Here is a 20919-nt window from a genome sequence, read left to right on the forward strand (position 1 = left end):
ACACTTGGAAAAGCTGCGTGCTTTAGTTCCAGGTGTCTGGCAGCCTAACAGCCTAGTTGTTGCTCGGGACAAATCCCTTAACTTGGCTCCGGATCAGTAATGTTGCTTTCATAACGTAATGGTACAGTAGCAAATGTAAAAATGTAGCGTCTGCATAGTGTGCAGGAGCCTGTGAAAAGTATTGTTTTTCATGTTTCTACGACACTTATTCTGGTTCAGGTGAGGCTACATCTGTGGTGCAAAACAATGGTCATAGTCCACACAAAGAGTACTTGGTTTTTCAGTTAAGGTGCCTTTATGAACAATCTTCTACAAAAATCGATAATGAAGTATTTATATTTGAAAATAAAGCAGGAATTTTGCATGCAGTATGCAATTAGAAACAAGACGAACTACATTATTCACAAAAAATTATGATGCATTTTATAATTACGAGATGTAGGCATTTTAAATTCAACGACAAAAAAAGATAACTTAGGCGAGACCTGAACCACCGATCCATGAATTGCACTGGGTTATCAGTGTCCTAGCTACGATTCCGGTATATATCCGATGGATTTAAATATCACATCTGTATTAAATACAGTCCTAGAAAAACTTCAAAACGGATTTGTTGTCGTTAAATTTGTGAAAAATATTAAGAAAAACCTATATCTCGGCACTTTTTAACTGTGACCCACAAACATGTATCACTACGGAACAGGAATCAGCCTCAGCCATTTTCATATTGCGAATTTACAGCGCGACAATCTGAACACAGCAGTACAGTGAGTGTGACTGAACACGATCATTGAAATAACAACTACTTAGCTAAGGCTTGATTGAGAAAAACATTGACAGCTGTTGTTGTTGTTGTTGTGGTCTTCAGTCCTGAGACTGGTTTGATGCAGCTCCCCGTGCTACTCTATCCTGTGCAAGCTTCTTCATCTCCCAGTACCTACTGCAACCTACATCCTTTTGAATCTGCTTAGTGTATTCATCTCTTGGTCTCCCTCTACGATTTTTACCATCCACGCTGCCCTCCAATACTAAATTGGTATTCCCTTGATGCCTCAGAACATTCCTACCAACCGATCCCTTCTTCTAGTCAAGTTGTGCCACAAACTTCTCCCCAATGCTATTCAATACCTCCTCATTAGTTATGTGATCTGTAGCACCACATTTCGAAAGCTTCTATTCTACTCTTGTCCAAACTATTTATCGTCCATGTTTCACGTTCCATACATGGCCACACTCCATACGAATACTTTCAGAAACGACTTCCTGACACTTAAATCTATACTCGATGTTAACAAATTTCTCTTCTTCAGAAACGCTTTCTTTGCCATTGTCAGTCTACATTTTAAATCCTCTCTACTTCGACCATCGTCAGTTATTTTGCTCCCCAAATCGCAAAACTCCTTTGCTACTTTAAGTGTCTCATTTCCTAATCTAATTCCCTCAGCATCACCCGACTTAATTCGACTACATTCCATTATCCTCGTTTTGCTTCTGCTGATGTTCATCTTATATCCTCCTTTCAAGACACTGTCCGTTCCGTTCAACTGCTCTTCCAACTTCTTTGCTGTCTCTGAAAGATTTACAATGTCATCGGCGAACCTGAAAGTTTTTATTTCTTCTCCATGGATCTTAGTACCTACTCCGAATTTTTCGTTTGTTGCTCAATATAAAGATTGAATAACATCGGGGATAGGATACAACCCTGTCTCACTCCCTTCCCAACCACTGCTTCCGTTTCATGTCCCTCGAGTCTTGTAACTGCCATCTGGTTTCTGTACAAATTGTAAATAGTCTTTCGTTCCCTGTATTTTACCCCTGCCACCTTCAGAATTTGAAAGAGAGTATTCCAGTCAACATTGTCAATCGCTTTCTCTAAGACTATGACAGCTGTTGATACATTAAAATATCTAAAAGTTCCATTTAACGTAACTTGGTAATAATTTATCTGATACGTAAGTACGACGTACTTCCAAGAGCGTAACAAGACCAGTGTACGTCTGATCGGCTTCTGACCAATCATCGTGTTGTTTTTGTTTACATCAGGTTTAATCTTATGATGAATGGAGTGTAGGTGAGCGGATACGAAATGTGAGGAGAGAAACGATCACCCAATATTTGGATTGAGAAGATTCAGTCATAAAAGAAGAAGAAGAAAACTGCTGAAGAGTTTACGGAGTGGAGAAGAGCGGATGAAAACAGTCGTTATCGGTGTGGCCGGCAGGTGTCTGTACTCACGAGGACAGCAACAGGTCGATGTAGCGCGGCTCGTGGCTGCCGCCTGTGCCGGCGGTGGGGGCGGCGGGGGGCACGGCGGAGGCTGCCGCGGAGGCGGCGAGGGCGGACGCCGGAGCGGGGGCGGGCGCGGGCCTGGCGCGGGTGCTGGAGAAGGGCAGCGGCGCGCCCGTGCGGCGCTCGTACTCGACGCGCAGGCGGCGCAGGTAGTGCAGCAGGTCGCCGCACGGCACGAACTCCATCAGGATGCAGAGCGGCGGCCGCAGCGTGCAGCAGCCCACCATCTCCACCACGTTGGGGTGCCGGCCCGCGTGCTTCAGCATCGCGATCTCCGCCTGGAACTCCTCCACCTCCTCCGCCGTCGCGCGCACTGAAACGTCAGCGGAGGCAGCGTGACTTACACGTGCAGCTCCAATGCCGGCACTCTGAACACGCAGTCCCGCAAGGCTCGTTACTTGGCCCGTTCTTTTCCGCGACCAACACAAATGATTTGCCAAAGACATTGGAGGGCTCTTCAAAATGGTTGGATGGTTGGTTGTTTTGGGGAAGAACACCAGACATCGAGGTCAAGGGTCTCATCGGATTAGGGAGGATGGGGAAGGAAGTCGTCCGTGCCATTTGAAAGGAACCATCCCGGCATTTGCCTGGAGCGGTTTAGGGAAATCACGGAAAACCTAAATCAGGATGGCCGGCCGCGGGATTGAACCGTCGTCCTCCCGAATGCGAGTCCAGTGTCTAACCACTGCGCCACCTCGCAGTCAAAGTGGTTGTTTTGGCAGGTGATACAAGTACGCTCATAGAGGGCCGAAGACTCATCCAAACGAAAGACACTAATAAGAAAGTTTTTGTTTGAAGTGCCACACTACTAAGGCACTACGTTTTCTTTGTCATAATACAAGTACAGAAAACCTGCTGTAACAACCCTTTGAGCTCCGCAGACAAATCTCGCCACGCTCCACCGGTGTTCGGGCATTTGCCACGCCGGACATTTGCCACCATTTTACCTGCTCCGAAGCGTTGGGTCCCTTGTCTCCCCCTCCTCCTCCTCCACATCACTTACTGAGCCTTTCCGCTGATTTACTTAACATAGAACCCGAATCTCTTTCGATTTTCCGCCATATTTCTAGAGAGAGTATCGTTGTGGAAACTATTAAATGCATCTCGCACTGAAATGCGCACCAAATTTCGAGCCTCAGTAAAACTTCGCCAATCTTGGAGATTTCGCGCTCGTCTAAATTATACTTGCCTTTTTCAGTGTTCCTGCAGCAGCTTTCTGTCGTGTTTTGTGTACCATGGGGGATCAGTTCCGTCTCTTGTTAATTTATTTGGTATGAATTGCCGAGTGCTGTTGATACTATTTCTTTGAACTTAAGCCACATATGGTCTTCACTTACATACGAGGCCTGTTCAGAAAGTAAGCTCCGATTGATTGCCAAATTGAAACCACAGTGAACATCAGAAATGTTTTACTTGTAACAATTAGCTACACCTTTCAGCTACTTCTCTACGTAGTCGCCGTTCTGACTTAGACTTTTGTCATAGCGTTGTACCAACTTTTCAATAGCCTCATCATAGAAGGCAACCGCCAGTGCTTTCCGCCATTCTCCACGCTGGCCTACACCTCGTTGTCTGTGTCAAAATGTTGTCTTCAAAGACAGCGGTTCATGTGACCAGAGATGAAACTCAGGGGGAGACAATTGCGGACTGTATTGTGGGTAATCTCACATTTCCATTTGAAAACGATGCAGGAGCATCTTCATTGCCCCTGCAGAATGCGGCTGAGAATTGTCTTGAAGAAGAAACAGCACGACAGTTATGTAATGTTAGCTGCATAGCTTCAGGCGAAATTTCTCACCAGGCCCTCGCACTTGGCGGCAGGCACTATTTTCTAGACATCTTTACGCACTCACTGCGAGCTCAGAAATGAGAAGAGCGACGTGATGCTAACTGGGGTTATACTAGAGACACTACCCAACACATCTGTGCAAAGCTTTATCAGATTTTCATAGTCGTTTCCATTTCGCGACCGATCGGAGCTTACTTTCTGAACGCCCCTCGTAGTTTGGAAGGATTGGAGACTGTCTCTTAGAAAGACGTCAACCGAATTTTTGTTGCTTTTGTAAATAGATATATTTCGCGTTTAGTGTTGGTGAATTTCTTTCTCACGGAAGTGAGCTTCGCTACGGCTGTGTGTTCACTAATCACTGTATCCGTCGTGATGCTCAGAATTATTTGTGGCTAAGAGTTCAAGTGTGTTTTCGTAACCATTTACAATTTGAATGGAGTCATGACCTAACTGTTCAAAGTAATTTAAAAAAAAAGCATTTAGAACAATTACGGGGGGTGTTTTATATCTACAATAGGGTCTGAAAATGTCAAAATACAGAAGGTAGATTGAAGTCACTGCCAACTGTATGAGTAGGGTACCTATTTGTAATGAGACTCAAGTTTTCTTTGAACTGTTCAGCAACTGTTTCATCTGAGACCGTGGGGGTCGGTAAAAGGAGCCAGTTGTTAATTTATTCCGGCTGTCGGATATAGCCTCCGCCCATACTAGTCACAGAATTATCTGCTTCAATGTCAATTGTGAGCTGGAACACACATTACATTATTTTTCTTAAGTTGTACTTCTTGTTTCTGTTGTAGTGCAGATCATTACAATTACCGCTTTTCCCTCCGAAACCTAGGATGCTTTCTCTGTGACACTGTAAATACCAGACCTAAACAATGTAGAACAACAACGTACGTTACAAGCAAGGCATTCTGTATTACTTCATTTCCTTATTTCTGACATTTTAAAATTGTACGTCGACTTTGGATGACATGTGAATCATACATGTTCTTATCTCTATTAAGTGAACGTATTTTCAGTCATGTTTTGAACATTGTCCCGCTACACTTTATTAACTAATGTTTCGCCGCAAGAGATATCGTAATTTAGAGAGTATATTAATATGGAGTATGTCGTTTTTCTTTTCTCACATTCACATACCCATTTCTTCTTGCCTTATTGTCTTTTGGACATGCAGTTGTAATAATTAAAGTAGGCACAAATGCAGTGATCAAAAACAAATGATTAGCGTACATTCGCATTCTCTTTGCATCGTTCTTTTCTTTTGCTCCCATGGCGAAGGACTGTTTCTTTCGCAATCAGTAAGCGTGAAAGGAAGCTACAGTACAGGCACAGGGATCTATATTTATACTTGACAGAACTAATTTCATATTGACATAATCGTCGGTATTGCTTTAGTTTCCCAAAAGTTATAAATATTTCGATTTCTGTAAAGAAGCACTGTATTTGGCCAAGATGTCGAAGAAGAAGGACCCTTCCGTACTGGTTGTATCGAATAAGATGTGGAGACTGCGGTCTGCAAGCGGACAGAAGAAGTACGAGGAAGGGCGTCCCTTACCTGAGGGATCGTTGTCTGGCGAAGGGGCAAGTGTGGCAAATGTCCGACGTGGCAGATGTCTGGCACTCGCTCCACCTTCCCACTGAGGCTGCTGACGTCGTTAGCCGCTCAAGTGGTATTTCCCACTGGCGCTGCAGACGGCATCCACCGTCGCGGCCTTGCCGGTACCTGAATCCTAATGACGGCCCTTGCCGTCAGCAGGTTCCGCTACCTGTGGTCCTGCGGACGTCTATAGCCGCTCAGCGGTATTTTCGCCGGATATCACAGTTGCCGTTCCACGTTCATGCTAGCTGGTTCGTGTGATCATCTGCATTTTGCTATTGTGGTGTCGTTTAGCTTTCTACCTACTCATCAGGATTTTTAGAGTTTTGCGTTCCACAGACAAAAGCCACTTCGGCGTGGTTGCACTGACGAAGAGATACTGGAGATACTCACAAGGAGTGACAGTGACAGTGTGGCATCTTCAATGACTGTAGTGATGGTGATGGTTTCGTCATAAGAATCTCTTAGCAATACGTGTCCACGTACTTCACCTAATAGAGCTCACCATTATAGTTCCTCTTGAGATTCTGAAAGTGAAGACTAATCGATCCGTAAAAGGCCATGCCGTGGTGACAAATTTGATTGGCAAAAGCGTGATTTCAGTCCAGCACTGCATGCTTTTGATGAGTCATCATTAGGGCATAATTGTGAAGTAGCGCCTCATTCATGCGTTGTATCTTTTTTCATGCTATTTCAATCACAAAATCTGATGATATTTATAGCACTTGAAACAAACTGATTTTGCACTTTCACCATGGGAAAGATGTCGGAATCAGTCCATACTCGATTGTCCAACTGCGAAGGTACTGGTTTTGGGGCACTGTATTGGTTCATTGGTTTTTGGCTTCTCGTGACCCGTGGTTAAAAAGTTGCAATTAAGAAAATGTTGCTCCAGAGATGTACTTCTGAATATTGCAATTTTGGGCGAAGCTATTTCCCGTGAGCGTTTTATGTTACTTTCGAGAATGTTGCATTTTAGTGACAACTCTACCAATCGTGGACATGACAGTTTGTTTAAAAATTAGGAAAATAATTGATACAGTTCGTATGGCGTTACGCAGTGCGTTTAATCCATACAAAAAACTCTGTGTCCATGAAAGCCTACTATTGCTCAAAGGTTCCTTATCTTTTAAACATTTCATTGTTTCGAAACGAAGTAGATTTGGACTCGAGACATTGGTGTTGGACAACTATAAAACGGGATAGTTCTTGGGTTTCACATCATACCTAGGCACAACAACAGAAATTGAAGTCCGTAGTTTGGGGAAATCCGGCGGTGTAGTAGCAACACCAACGAAGCCGTACTGTGAACGTGGACATACTCTGTATGTCGACAGATGGTATGTAAGTCAAGGCAGGTTCCTCTGGCTTCACAATCATAGAACAGCAGCATACGGTACTGTACGTAGCAACAAAAGCGATTTGCCGAAGCTACAGAAGAAACTGAAACGAGTAAAAGTTGAATTTACGTCAACTGACACAATGCTTTCCATCAAGTGGTGCGACAAGAGAGATGTGTGGATGTTGACTACCTGTAACACTACAGATATACGTCACACGGCAAGAAAGTAATGAAGGCACAATGTGTTGTCGACTAAAATGCAATTATAGGTGCAGTGTGCTGACAAACACAGACTGGATGCTTCATGTCCAAGACAATAACGAACAAAACAAAACAAAAAAAAAACTTTTCGTATCGATCGTTTCAGTTGCGAATAACGGAAATCGTGAAAATCCTGTAGAAACAGCTATTTCAGTATTTGCAGAATTTTCCAATTTTATTGGCTACTTTTCCAAACTTTGCCGTAGCAATTACGAACGCAACAACCAAAGAATTATCCAAATCTGTTAAGCTATTGTTTGATTTTAGTGAGACTAATGCTCAGCAATTCATTTTCATTTATAGAGATTTAACTTCATTAGACTATGGTTAGACGCATGCACTCGCCCGTTTCTGACGCACAAAATATCTTTAGAAATTAAAGTTGGCGTTTAATTAGGTGGTGTGAAGAATTTAGTATTTCATTCTAGAATTCTTAAACAAAAGTTTGTACATCATGGTTTATTTCTACTGTGTAATAACAATTGCGTCACGCATGGAAAGAATTCAGAAATATTGACTTTTTGGTTTTGAAGTTTCCATGGGGGTAATTTATTGGTTAATGATCCGAAAATATAGTTATTAGCTCCGAAACTGTCTCTCGGCATCCAGACTATTCCCTGGAAAGTTGTGTGCGACGAATTATTGCGGTAGTACAAACGAACGTGAAAGTTTGATCGTTACGGATTCTCCAGCGTTTACATCGTAAGTTACGTACAAAAAAACTGATAATTAAGTGTCAGTACTTCAGATAAGACTCAGATGTATACAGAAAACTAATCACTGTTCCCAAGAACTACTTGCAAGTGAAAGTAAGCCTTTGATGAGGAGATAGCAGCATCGGCGGTCTCAGTGTTCATTTTATCAGCCGAGCAATTCATCTCCATATTCAAAGCTATGAAGTAAGTATCCAGATACACTGTGTTTATTTGTAACGTCGGTAATCACACTCTGAATGCCGCGAGCGCCCTGGCACAGGGCCAGGTCGGGGCAACGAAGGGCTCAAGCATAGACAGCAGTCCACGGCTATCAACTCTGGTAAATAGATCAGGTGATGCGCAGCCGGATGCGCACCTGAAGCAGCCAAAAGGTTAACTAGCAGTATTGTAGTCAAGAGTAAACAGTTTTCATTTATTTAAAATTTTTTGTAAGCTAATAACCAAATTGACTATATAGTCTTTCAGCACTGACGTCTTCCGTGGTATGAGATGCACAGTTAACTGTGCAGTTCCCTGTGCTATTTAGGAAGGGTTCCCAATAGCGTCAAAAGTTCTTTCCGTTTTGCAACTGACAAATATGTCTGGTCTTTCAGATGAAACATACTATGGCGCACATCGGCCTTAGTATTTCCTCTTTTTAAGACAATGACCTTTTCCATTTTTCTGTTTCAGAATAAGAATTATTAATAGGTAATTGGGACGGATGCCTTTCACATATTGATGGAAAATCATTTGTAGATCTTACAAGCATGCATTGACTGCAATGTTTCAGCTGCACCATTAGAATAAAAGAAGTCGGCTATAAGCATCGGACGCGACTGCTACGGTCGCAGGTTCGAATCCTGCCTCGGGCATGGATGTGTGTGTTGTCCTTAGGTTAGTTAGGTTTAAGTAGTTCTAAGTTCTAGAGGACTGATGACCACAGATGTTAAGTCCCATAGTGCTCAGAGCCATTTGAACCATATAAGCATCGGAATTACGTGGAATAGGTTCATACTTTTAACTGACACGACAATCTTGCGTAATTCCTGCGGAACGAAGGCCTTGTTTACTCTTCATCTGATAAGACCCATCAAGTAATCGGTGTGTGAAACATTTTTTCCATGACTTGGCACTTGCAATAATTCGTAGTATACAAAACAAAACAAAACAGAAACGATATAGTAAACAACGTATGTGTGAAATTAATTTCTTTCATGAAGTTCATCACGGCTGTGGACACTGTGGCAATAAATTAGTGTTGATTACGTTTATTGTTTATAAAATATTTTTACTTGAGAACGGTCTTTGCAGTTCATAACAAATAAAAGGATAAACTGATTTATCTGCTGAAATGTAAGTGAAATAATTTACAACTCCTTTTAATTTCACCGATATTATATCTTAACCTTACCGGCAGTTTAGAACTGTGCGGTGGAGGAGCCCAGGGCAATGCCTCCCAAGAGTACTGCTGTTAACGATTAAGCTCACGATGTATAAAATTTTTGCTTGTCGGTACCTATGTGGTCCTCTTCCAACTTAACAGAGGCTTCACTATAAACCGTTCAGTTCTGTTATTCCTTTAAAGTAGCGGATAGCACAGAAATGGCTTAGATGTTGTTGAGATTCTTTCCAGAATGAATTTCTCATTTGGCAACAGAGGTTCTGGCTTTGATTTCTGGCCCAGTAAACAGTTTTAATCTGCCACGGAACTTCAAAATAACACTGTTTTTGACGAATGGTGAATGATTCATTCAGGAAAATGCGTTTGGACCACTGCTAGAATGACTGCCGTTATTCTTTCACGAGATTTGTTCTGTATTATTACTATACTTCAATCTCACACTAAAATTTAAAAAAATAGAAAGAGTTTATAATAATAATACGTAATATTGAGGAGAGGCTGCCACTCAAAAAGAAATTACAGAACTCAAAGATATCCATGAGAAACCCGTGAAGTAGACTGTCACAGCATTTCATAAGTGAAAGAAGATGAAGGATATGACTATATGTTTATGAAAATCTCGAGAAAAATTTAATTACCACATCGACACAAAAGTAATATCGGATATTCGCAGATTGTTGAGGGAGTGGGTCAGTGTTTTCCATTACTTCGAAAAGTGTATCGTGCGAGTATGTTCATCGTGAACCTCGGAGAAAAACAACAGAACAGTTACTGTGTGCAGTGAGTTGCCCAGATCAGACTAGGATACCAGTGCAAGCGGCAATGACTGCCGCTGTCTGACACTGTGCATACCAATTACTAACCTAGGCCAATGGCCTTGCTGCAGTGGTAACACCGATTCCCGTCAGAGCAACGAAGCTGTGTGCTGTCGGTCTGGGCTAGCACGTGGATGGGTGACCACCCGCTTCGCTGAGTGCTGTTGGCAATCGGGGTCAAAAATTCAAATGGCTCCGAGCAGTATGGGACTTAACATCTGTGGTCATCAATCCCCTAGAACTTACAACTACGTAAACCTAACTAACCTAAGGACATCATACACATCCATGCCCGAGGCAGGATTCGAACCTGCGACCGTAGCGGTCACGCGGTTCCAGACTGAAGCGCCTAGAACCGCACCGCCACACCGGCCGGCCCAATCGGGGTCCACTCAGCCCTTGTGAGGAGCTACTTGATTGTGAAGTAGCGACTCCGATCTCAAACTGACATACGGCCGGGAGAGCGGTGTGGTGATCACATGCCACTACACATCCCCTTCCACTGACGCCTGAGGATGACACGGCGGCCGGTAGGTACCGTTGGGCTTTCAGGGCCTGTTCAGGTGAAATACAGTTTTAGGTTTTCTACAGACGCTGTGGACAGGACATTTCTTTTGTTTGCTGCAGACGAGGACGGCGAAGAAAGCCAAGGCATCGCCTTTGCTATATCTTCAGTGAACTGGATGTTACTGTCAATTGTGTTGGGACGTTCCTGACATTGTTCAAGTTTCTCGCGTCTCCGGCGAGCGTGTCTCCAGTGTGTCGAAAGAAATGAAAAGCAGTATCCTACAATCATTTTTTTATGATAAAAGGACGTGTCAGCAGACCTTTCAGCTATTAATCCACTAACAATGGCCAAACAGTACTGGTCACAAGCTTGTACCGTTTTAACCACTTGAAAGAGCTAGAAGCCCGAGAACGTTGTATTCAGTGTTACTGCCGCGAAACTTGAAATTACCGGGAAAGCTGACCGACAGGTGATACTCTAGATACACATTCGATTATTGAGGACATTTTGAGTGCCTGTGGATGTGCGACTGAAGTGCATGGTCCCCCATCAGCTGGTCTGACATCGGAAAATGTTCGATTGCAGGCACGTGTTGTATGGTAGTCCAGACTGGAGACAGGTGGTTACTCACGCTTGAGTTTCTTGACAGCGACGGTGCGCCAGCCGGGCACGCCGCCCACGGCTTCAGCGCGCGCCAGGAAGACTCGCCCGAAGTCTCCCTTGCCGATCTGCCGGCCCAGCTGCAGTCGCTCGTAGCTCACCTCGAACGTGTCCACCTCGCCGCGAGCTTTCGCCTCCTGCGGGACAGACACCAGACACCGCGACCAAAGTGACAAACATTCAACACAAGGATAACACTGTACTAAAGTAAAAACACAAATGATTATTATTCCTTCTTAACAATCAGTAACTAAACACGTTAGTCACAAATTCAGTGTCGAAACTGACAGATATAATGGCCGAGACAAAAGACAACAACAAATATACACTGAAGAGCAAAAGAAACTGGCACACCTGCCTAATATCGTGTAGGACCGCAGCGAGCACGTGGGAGTGCCACAACACGACGTGGTATGGACTCGACTAATGTCTGAAGTAGTTTCTGAGAGAATCGACATCATGACTCCCGCAGGACTGTCCTTAAATCTGAAACAGTACGAAGGGATGGAGATCTCTTCTAAACAGCACGTTGCAGGGCATCCCAGATATGCTCAATAATGTTCATGTCTGGGGAGTTGGGTGGCCAGTGGAAGTGTTTAAACTCAGAAGAGTGTTCCTGGAGCAATTCTCTAGCAATTCTGGACGTGTGATGTGTCGCATTGTCCTGCTGCAATTGCCCAAGTCCTTCGGAAAGTACAATGGACATGAATGGATGCAGGTGATCAGGCAAGATCCTTACGTAGGCATCACCTTTCAGAGTCGTATTTAGGCGTATAAGGGGTCGAAAATTACACGCCCCATACCATTACACAACCTCCACTAGTTTGATCAGTCCCCTGTTGACAAGCGGGGTCCATGGATTCGTCAGGTTCTCCCCATACCAGTAAACGTCAATCCACTCGATACAATTTGAAATGAGACTCGTCCGACCAGGCAACATGTTTCTAGTCATCTACAGTCCATTCTCGGTGTTGACGGGCACACGCGAGGCGCAAAGCTTTGTGTTGTGCATTCATCAAGGGTATACTACTGGGCCTTCAGCACCGAAAGACAATTTCCATGATGTTTCATAGAATAGTTCGCACGCTGACACTTGTTGGTGGCCCAACACTGAAATCTGCAGTAATTTGCGGAAAGGTTGCACTACTGTCATGTTGAATGTAATGTCGTTGTAATGTCTTGTAATGTCGTTGGTCCTGTTCTTGCAGGATCTTTTTCCGGCCGCAGCGATGTCTGGGATTCGATGTTTAACCGGATTCGTCATATTCACGGTACAGTCGTGAAATGGTCGTACGGGAAAATCCTCATTTCATCGCTATTTCGGAGATGCTTTATCACATCGCTCGTGGGACGACTGCAACAGTACACTCAGACTCACTTAAGTCTTGATAATCTGCCATTGTATCAGCACTAATCAATTTAACAACTGCGCCAGACGCTTATTGTCTCATAGAGGCGTTGCCAACCGCAGCGCCGTATTCTGCCTGTTTATGTATGTCTGTATTTGAATACGCTTACCTATGATACCAGATCCTTTGGCGCTTCAGTGCACTTCGGTAAGTTACCAAGATGTTTTGGAGTAAGCAGGGAGTCTCTAGGACGTCATTGAGTCGGATTGATAATAAAGCTGTGTTAAATGTTTTTCAGTAATTTATTGCTACGATCTGCGCTACAATAAATATTCAAAATGAGTAGTGTTAACTACATCGCATAACCGTTATTAGTGGAGCAGGGTGTGACATGTCCTGTACGAATGTGACGACTGCAAGAATTCTTGCAACTAATTCTTCTTCCGACTACACATGGGCTTTAAGAAGCCCCAGGGGATGAAGTCCATCAGACTGTTTGTCTCGCAGTTCTCTGCACGTGTACTGTCACCGTCAAGCAATCACAACAGCGCTAAATGCTGTTTACTGACTGAACGTGGACATCAGGATATCACAACGCTAAGTACTAAGTCAACTGTGGTGTAACTAAGTTTAAAGCAGGCACTTTCATTTAATGTTACCCACCTTAAGGACCGGACGTACTCGTTGTGAAAGTGATAGTTGTAGCTCATATGGCGCACAACAACTATTGTTAGGAGTGTAATCCTCAGCAACGCATTTCGGGAATCATGCCCCAACCACCTAGTTGTCTCTGTTTACCTTTCTTAAACACGCACATAAAAAAAGAAAGTTATTCGGATATAAAGTGCTCGTCTCACTCATAAAAACGGCAACACGAAATTCCCTGTTCCGCTTATCCGTATTTCCGCGCACTGACCGAAGCGTTCCTTTCGCATAGCGGTTCATGTCCCGCAACTGCCTTCCGCCCACCGACTAGTAGTGGAACCACATAGAGGGCCCCAACAGACTGCAGTGGCCATCAGTCATGCCATAGCATTCCAGAGATGTTACATGAGATGTGAAGAAACATACCAATAGTCATCTAAGCAAACCTGCTCACATACGTCGTATTAACGCTAATCTTAAAAAAATAGCCAAGAAACCTTTGAAGAAATTATTACTACATTTAGTACAATATCGAACCTAACTCGGTGAACTATTTAAAGATGTTCAAGTACGCCAGTTGCTCTTCGTTTCCTCTCTACTAAATTGTACTGGTTGTTTTACAATTCTTATTACAGACATTTAGCGATTGTAGACCGGGCTTAATACACGAAGTTTTGATAAGGAAATCATGTCCAGAGATGTACCGTTTGGATGTAGAATAGATGTTCTAGACGTTTCAGTCCGGAACCGGGCTGCTGCTAGGGTCGCGGGTTCGAATCCTGCCTCGGGCATGGGTGTGTGTGATGTCCTTAGCTTAGTTAGGTTTGAGTAGTTCTAAGTCTAGGGGATTGATGACCTCAGATGTAAAGTCCCATTATGCTTAGAGCCATTTGTACATGGCTCAAATGGCTCTGAGCACTATGGGACTCAACTGCGGAGGTCATTAGTCCCCTAGAACTTAGAACTAGTTAAACCTAACTAACCTAAGGACATCACAAACATCCATGCCCGAGGCAGGATTCGAACCTGCGACCGTAGCGGTCTTGCGGTTCCAGACTGCAGCGCCTTTAACCGCACGGCCACTTCGGCCGGCTTTGTACACGGCACGATTGTGTAGAGGTACGTTGTTTACAGTTATTTTACATCCAAGCGCTACCATACTTTGCATTCGTTTCTTATTAAAATTTTATCTACCAAGACCGCTCTGTAGCCCCAAGCTAACAGGAATTATGGAACACGCCTTACGACATAATGCATTTTTCTGTAAGCTTATGCTTATGTGTATGTAAAAACGACTGAATTTCTGTTCATTACAAACTTTTCTGCGACATACTCCCTCTGTGTTGTTTAATCTACGTGACTAAAAGCAAATCTGTTATTTCAGTGGTATATCGTTTCGTGTCTTTCACTCGTCGCACTTCTCGTCAAATATTGCTACCTAATTTTATTGTGATCTACGATAGTATTTGATCAAAGACGTAACAAGGGTAGTTTCAAGTGTTGTGTCACCGCCAGATACCACACTTGCTAGGTGGTAGCCATTAAATCGGCCGCGGTCCATTAGTATACGCCGGACCCGCGTGTCGCCACTGTCAGTAATTGCAGACCGAGCGCCACCACACGGCAGGTCTAGAGAGCCTTCCTAGCACTCGCCCCAGTTGTACAGCCGACTTTGCAAGGAAAGGTTCACTGACAACTACGCTCTCATTTGCCGAGACGATAGTTAGCATAGCCTTCAGCTACGTCATTTGCTAGGACCTAGCAAGGCGCCGTATTCAATTGATATTTATTATGTGAAGCATCTATCATCAAGAGAGATGTTCTACAATTATGGATTAAAGTTAAGTATTACATCATCTACGTACTTTATTTGCAATTCTCAAGATATTGTCCTGTTCCAGACCTCACGCCAGTCAGCGTGTAATTAAACGCGTGCATTTCGGCCTCCTCTAGAAACACAGTGTTGCCTCTTCTGCCAACACTACAAATTGGCGACGAGGATTTAACGGTTATATTGCTCTAATTTACTTGTCATGGCTTCGCCACAATCTCGAGATGTACTGTCCGAATTTTATCGCTTGCAGAATCAGCAGACGCAGGCCTTATTGGATGCCCTTGGACAGCTCGTCCAGGGTCAACGTGCGATGCAAAACGATGCGGCCGCCGCCGCTCCACCGCTACCACAGCCACAACACGCAGTTGCACCACCTTTTCGTCCGTTTGATGCGGCACTGGAAATCTGGACGGAGTGGTCACGCCAATTTGGATTCCATCTCGCCGCCTACAGAATTCAAGGTAATGAGCGGAAGCCTCACTTATTATCATGTGTCGGCGTCCAGACGTACCGTGTGATAGGGAAATTGTTTCCCCGACGCGACGTAATAACTCTGTCCTACGAAGAAATTTTGTCGGCATTAGATGCATATTTCAAAGAATCAGTCAATGTAGTTGCAAAAAGGTATACGTTCTTTCGTACAAAACGTACAGCTGGTCAAACTAATCGGGACTGGGTTGCAAATTTGCAAGGCCTTACAAGGGATTGTGCTTTTCAGTGTGAATGTGGACTCCCTTATTCAGATACTATGGTACATGATGCAATTGCACAGAACGTTTCTGATGTTCGTATACGGGAGCAAATTTTGAAACTAGGCAATCCCTCCCTTCATCAAGTGATAGACATTTTGGATAGGCAAGACACACTTGACTTTGCTCAGGAATCATTTGCACCTTCGCCGGCCGTGTGTCCCGTTAACCGGCCCGCCGGGTGAGCTGCACGGAGCAGTAAACAGCCCTCGCGCCCTTCCGCGCAGCCACGTGTGCCGTGCAAGCACACAAATGCAGTGAAATCATGCCCGCGGTGTGCTACTAGACATTTGCGTTAAAATTGCCTGTCACGCCAAGCTATTTGCTTCTTCTGTAATAAAAAAGGACATGTTCAGAGTGTTTACCAGAAACAGCTCAGATCGGACATTCACAACCATTCCAGGCCCTTTGCTTCGCGCTGGAATCGATCCAAGAATACTCAGGCTCGTGAAGCTTCGCCCATCGAAATTCATGTCGTTAATTCCACTCCGCCCAGTGCCACTCATTCTAACAGTGACTGTGTTCGTCCCACACAGTGTGTGTCGACGTCGACGGAAATCCCGTCAGGTCGCAAGTGCTTCTGTACCAGTGTCTGTTCACGTTGCACGAGACAGTCGCTCTTGTCGTCAGCAGGACAATAAACTTTTTGTAGACTTGGACATTCATGGCAACGTGATCCCATTCCAGCTCGATACCGGCGCTGCAGTTTCATTGATCAATACAGACACGTACAAACAACTGGGCAAACCTCCGTTGTGTGCCGCAAATGTTAAGTTAACTAGTTATTCCGATCAGAATATCCCTGTATTAGGACAGTGCAGCCTTCTTGCAACATACAAGGGACAAACAAAACTTGTGTCTTTTACGTACTTCGTTCTTCTTCTGCAGTGAACTTGTTTGGTTTGGATTTATTTCAGTTGTTTAACTTGTCTATAGTCAATCAGGTCCTATCAGTGAATCAGACTGTACCTTCAGCCAGTGTTTCTAGTCTATGTGAAGAATTTGCAGACATTTTTGCACCGGGCCTCGGTTGCGCTACGAACTATACAGCACATTTGGAACTGAAAGTAAACGCGCAACTGAAATTTTTCAGAGCGCGCAATGTTCCCCACGCATTGCGTGATGAGGTCGCAAGAACATTACACGATTTGGAATCACAAGGTGTGATTGAACGTGTGCAGGCTTCTCTCTGGGCATCACCCTTAGTAATTTTGCCAAAACCTTCCGGAAAATTGAGACTTTGTGTGGACTTCAAGGCAACAGTGAATCCACAATTAGTGATTGCAACTTATCCTTTACCCCGCCCGGAAGATCTTTTTGACAAACTGTGCCCGGGTAAATATTTTTCGAAGTTGGACCTAGCAGATGCGTACTTGCAAATACCAGTGGACGACGAATCCCAGCGCGTCTTGGTGGTTAACAAGCATCTTGGTTTGTACCGATTCAAAAGACTGCCATTCGGGTGTGCATCCGCCCATGCATTGTTTCAGCAATATCTGCAAACTGTTTGTACCTCGGTCCCTACTGCAGCAAACTATCTGGACGATATTGTGATCTCCGGAAAGACGGAAGAAGAACATTTAGCCAATCTCAGAACATTATTTCAGGTCTTGCGACAAAATGGTCTTCGCTTGCGGAAGGACAAATGTGTGATTTTTGCTCGTGACTTACCATATTTGGGACGTGTAATCAATGCACAGGGCATACATCCCAGTCCAGGGCACCTCCGTGCCATACAAGACTTGCCTTCGCCGTAGAATTTGAAGCAGCTACAGAGTGTGCTGGGCAAAATCAGTTATCACCATCGCTATATGCGCCACGCCTCTTCCATTTCAGCTCCGCTTCATCGCTTACGCCGTAAAGGTGTTCCGTTTGTCTGGACGACGGAATGCGAACGCGCCTTTCGCCAGTTGAAATCGGCGTTGCTTTCACATACTTGCCTTACGCCATTCGATCCCCAGAAACCCCTTTTGTTGATGGTAGATGCTTCGGATTTCGGGATCGGTGCTGTGCTTGCGCACAAAGATGGCTGGCATGATCGCCCTATTGCCTTTGCGTCCAAATTGCTCTCGTCTGCGCAAAGAAATTATTCACAGATAGAGAAAAAAGCTTTGGCTCTCGTCTTTGGTGTTACTAAGTTTCACGATTTCTTGTATGGTCGTCACTTTACCATCATCACAGACCACAAACCTTTGACGTCACTTTTTCGTCCGAACAAGCCTGTACCTCCACGTACAACGTAGAAATTCATTCGCTGGTCTATTTTCCTCTCGCAGTACCGCTACGATATCTTGTATCGGTCCACTGCTAAGCACGGAAACGCCGATGTGTTGTCCCGTTTGCCTGTTGCTGAGGATTCTTCCGAACTTGCTTGCATGTTCATTGATTCGGAAACCGATGACGTGGTCGAATCGTTTCCGATTGATTTTCGTCGTGTAGCTACAGCCACAGCTGCGGACCCTGTCCTTGCTCCCGTTCTGCGTTTTGTTCCTACGCAATGGCCCTTGTCAAAGTCACGGATCGAGGATCCGTTGGTTCGCCGATTTTTTGCTCACAAGGAGAGACTTTTTGTACGACGTGGTGTTTTGCTGTTGCGTTCTGATAATGATCAGTCCAGGGTCGTGGTCCCACATTCGTTACAGTCCTCTGTCTTGCGGCTTCTCCACCAAGGACATTGGGGTATAGTGCGAACGAAACAGCTTGCTTGTCAGCACTGTACTTGGTTCGGAATCGATGCTGCGATTACGATTATGTGCTCTTCTTGCATGGCGTGTGCCGAACAACAATCCGCACCACCGCGGAAATTCTTTGCATGGCCGAAAGCCACTTCCCCTTGGCAACGCTTGACATAGATTTTGCTGGTCCATCCTGGAATGCTCGATGGTTGGTTGTGGTCGATTCTTTCAGTAATTTTCCTTTTGTTGTCCGGATGTCTGCCACGACGTCATCTGCCATCATCCAAGCGTTATCTGCTATCTTTTGCATAGAAGGTCTTCCACAGACTATTGTTTCCGACAATGGCCCACAGTTCATGTCCGCAGAATTTCAGTCATTCTGCAAGGCCAATGGTATTCAACATCTGACATCCGCGTCGTTTTCGCCTCAGTCAAACTGTGCCGCTGAACGATTGGTCCGGACCTTCAAGTCGCAGATGTTGAAGTTGAAAGAGTCGCATTCTCGGGAGGACGCGTTATTGCTCTTCTTGTCCTCGTATCGCTCTCAGCCCCGAGATGGTCGCTCGCCGGCTGAGTTGCTCCACGGTCGTCCTCATCGAACCTTGATGTCTTTGCTGCATCCGCCGCATCCGGTTCCTGTGCCGCGGCAGACGCCTGCCTTTGCTCCAGGCGACGTTGAATACTATCGCAACTATCGAGGTTCACAGCGTTGGCTCGCAGGACGCATTCTTCGCTGCCTCGGCCGCGCGTTGTATCTGGTTTTGGGGGCCTCTGGTGAGGTGCGTCGGCATCTCAATCAGCTGCGCCTCTGTCGTCGCACGGGTTCTGACGCTCCCCGTCTGCTTTCAGCGACGGTGCCGTCCGGTCAGCGCCCTGGAGACCCATCTACTGGCTCGCCTCATCCCCAGGTGTTACCGACGCTGCGCTGCCTTCCATTTTGCCACATGGCGACGCGCCGCCGCCGCCGCCGCCGCCGCCGCCGCCGCCTGTTCTCCCGCCGGCGACGCCCGCAGTGGACGCTTCGCTGCAGCCGCCAAGCGCCTCCCTGGGTCACGCGCCGCCGATCGCTTCCCGTGACCAGCTGTCCTCCGACATGGACCTCTTGCCCCCTCAGGACCAGATGTCGTCTTCGCCCGTCGTCTGCCCCGACGCGATGGAGGTCGACCCTACGGCCCCTCCTGTCTCTTTACGGGCGCATACACCGCATGTTGGCGTGCGCCCTGGACTAGGTTTTCAGGCGTTTCCTAGCTCCCCTCGGACCGAATGGCCGGGTGCGGGTGGCACAGCCTCGCCTGTTGTTAGGCTCCCCACCTCGTCGCATACGTCACCATGGGGTCCTCCCCACGGCGGGCGGAAGCCTTATAACACAACCGTTCGCCGATTTGCGGGGGAGGAATGCGGTGTCACCGCCAGACACCACACTTGCTAGGTGGTAGCCTTTAAATCGGCCGCGGTCCATTAGTATACGCCGGACCCGCGTGTCGCCACTGTCAGTAATTGCAGACCGAGCGCCACCACACGGCAGGTCTAGAGAGCCTTCCTAGCACTCGCCCCAGTTGTACAGCCGACTTTGCAAGGAAAGGTTCACTGACAACTACGCTCTCATTTGCCGAGACGATAGTTAGCATAGCCTTCAGTTATGTCATTTGCTACGACCTAGCAAGGCGCCGTATTCAATTGATATTTATTATGTGAAGCATGTATCATCAAGAGAGATGTTCTACAATTATGGATTAAAGTTAAGTATTACATCATCTACGTACTTTATTTGCAATTCTCAAGATATTGTTCTGTTCCAGACCTCACGCCAGTCAGCGTGTAATTAAACGCGTGCATTTCGACCTCCTCTAGAAACACAGTGTTGGCTCTTCTGCCAACACTACATCAAGATTTGGCGTTATTGAGCCATACAGACGCGTTCGTTAAAGCAGCTGCAGTTACGCTAATGTGAGTATCCGAAGTAGATGGCAGGCTCCACCATTTGTGTACATACACATTAACATTTTAGTGTAATGGAAGATACCATGAAGGGAGTTTCGCAGCAATTTTGATTCTCCTATTCCTCGTAGGCCTACACAGGGTGTTCAAAACTTCAGTGCCCGAAGTAACAGGAAGACAAAATCAAATACATTTGTAAAGCAACCATGCGTCAGAAACACATATTGAGTGAGCACTGAGCATTCGTGTGTAATACTGGACTGGAACAGATAAAAGTCGTTGTGTTTAACGTTTTCACAATTCGTATGTATGATCGGATGAAATTCTTCCTTTGTGTGGCCATATTCTCCGTAGTTGCT

At 45.4% G+C, this 20919-nt stretch overlaps 1 protein-coding gene across 1 annotated transcript in view; it reads right to left on the bottom strand.

Moving 5' to 3' along the window:
* The window catches only part of LOC124788467 (tyrosine-protein kinase receptor torso-like), a 151629-nt gene that overhangs the window by 89332 nt on the left and 41378 nt on the right, over nt 1-20919 (bottom strand). The window contains exons 5-6 of the mRNA XM_047255737.1: nt 11342-11507; nt 2236-2602 (exon numbers count right to left, since the gene is read on the bottom strand). Of these exons, the coding sequence (XP_047111693.1) occupies nt 2236-2602; nt 11342-11507 (533 nt within the window). The remainder of the gene's footprint in view (nt 1-2235; nt 2603-11341; nt 11508-20919) is intronic.

Source organism: Schistocerca piceifrons, chromosome 3, assembly GCF_021461385.2.
Source record: "Schistocerca piceifrons isolate TAMUIC-IGC-003096 chromosome 3, iqSchPice1.1, whole genome shotgun sequence".
Lineage (NCBI taxonomy): Eukaryota > Metazoa > Arthropoda > Insecta > Orthoptera > Acrididae > Schistocerca > Schistocerca piceifrons.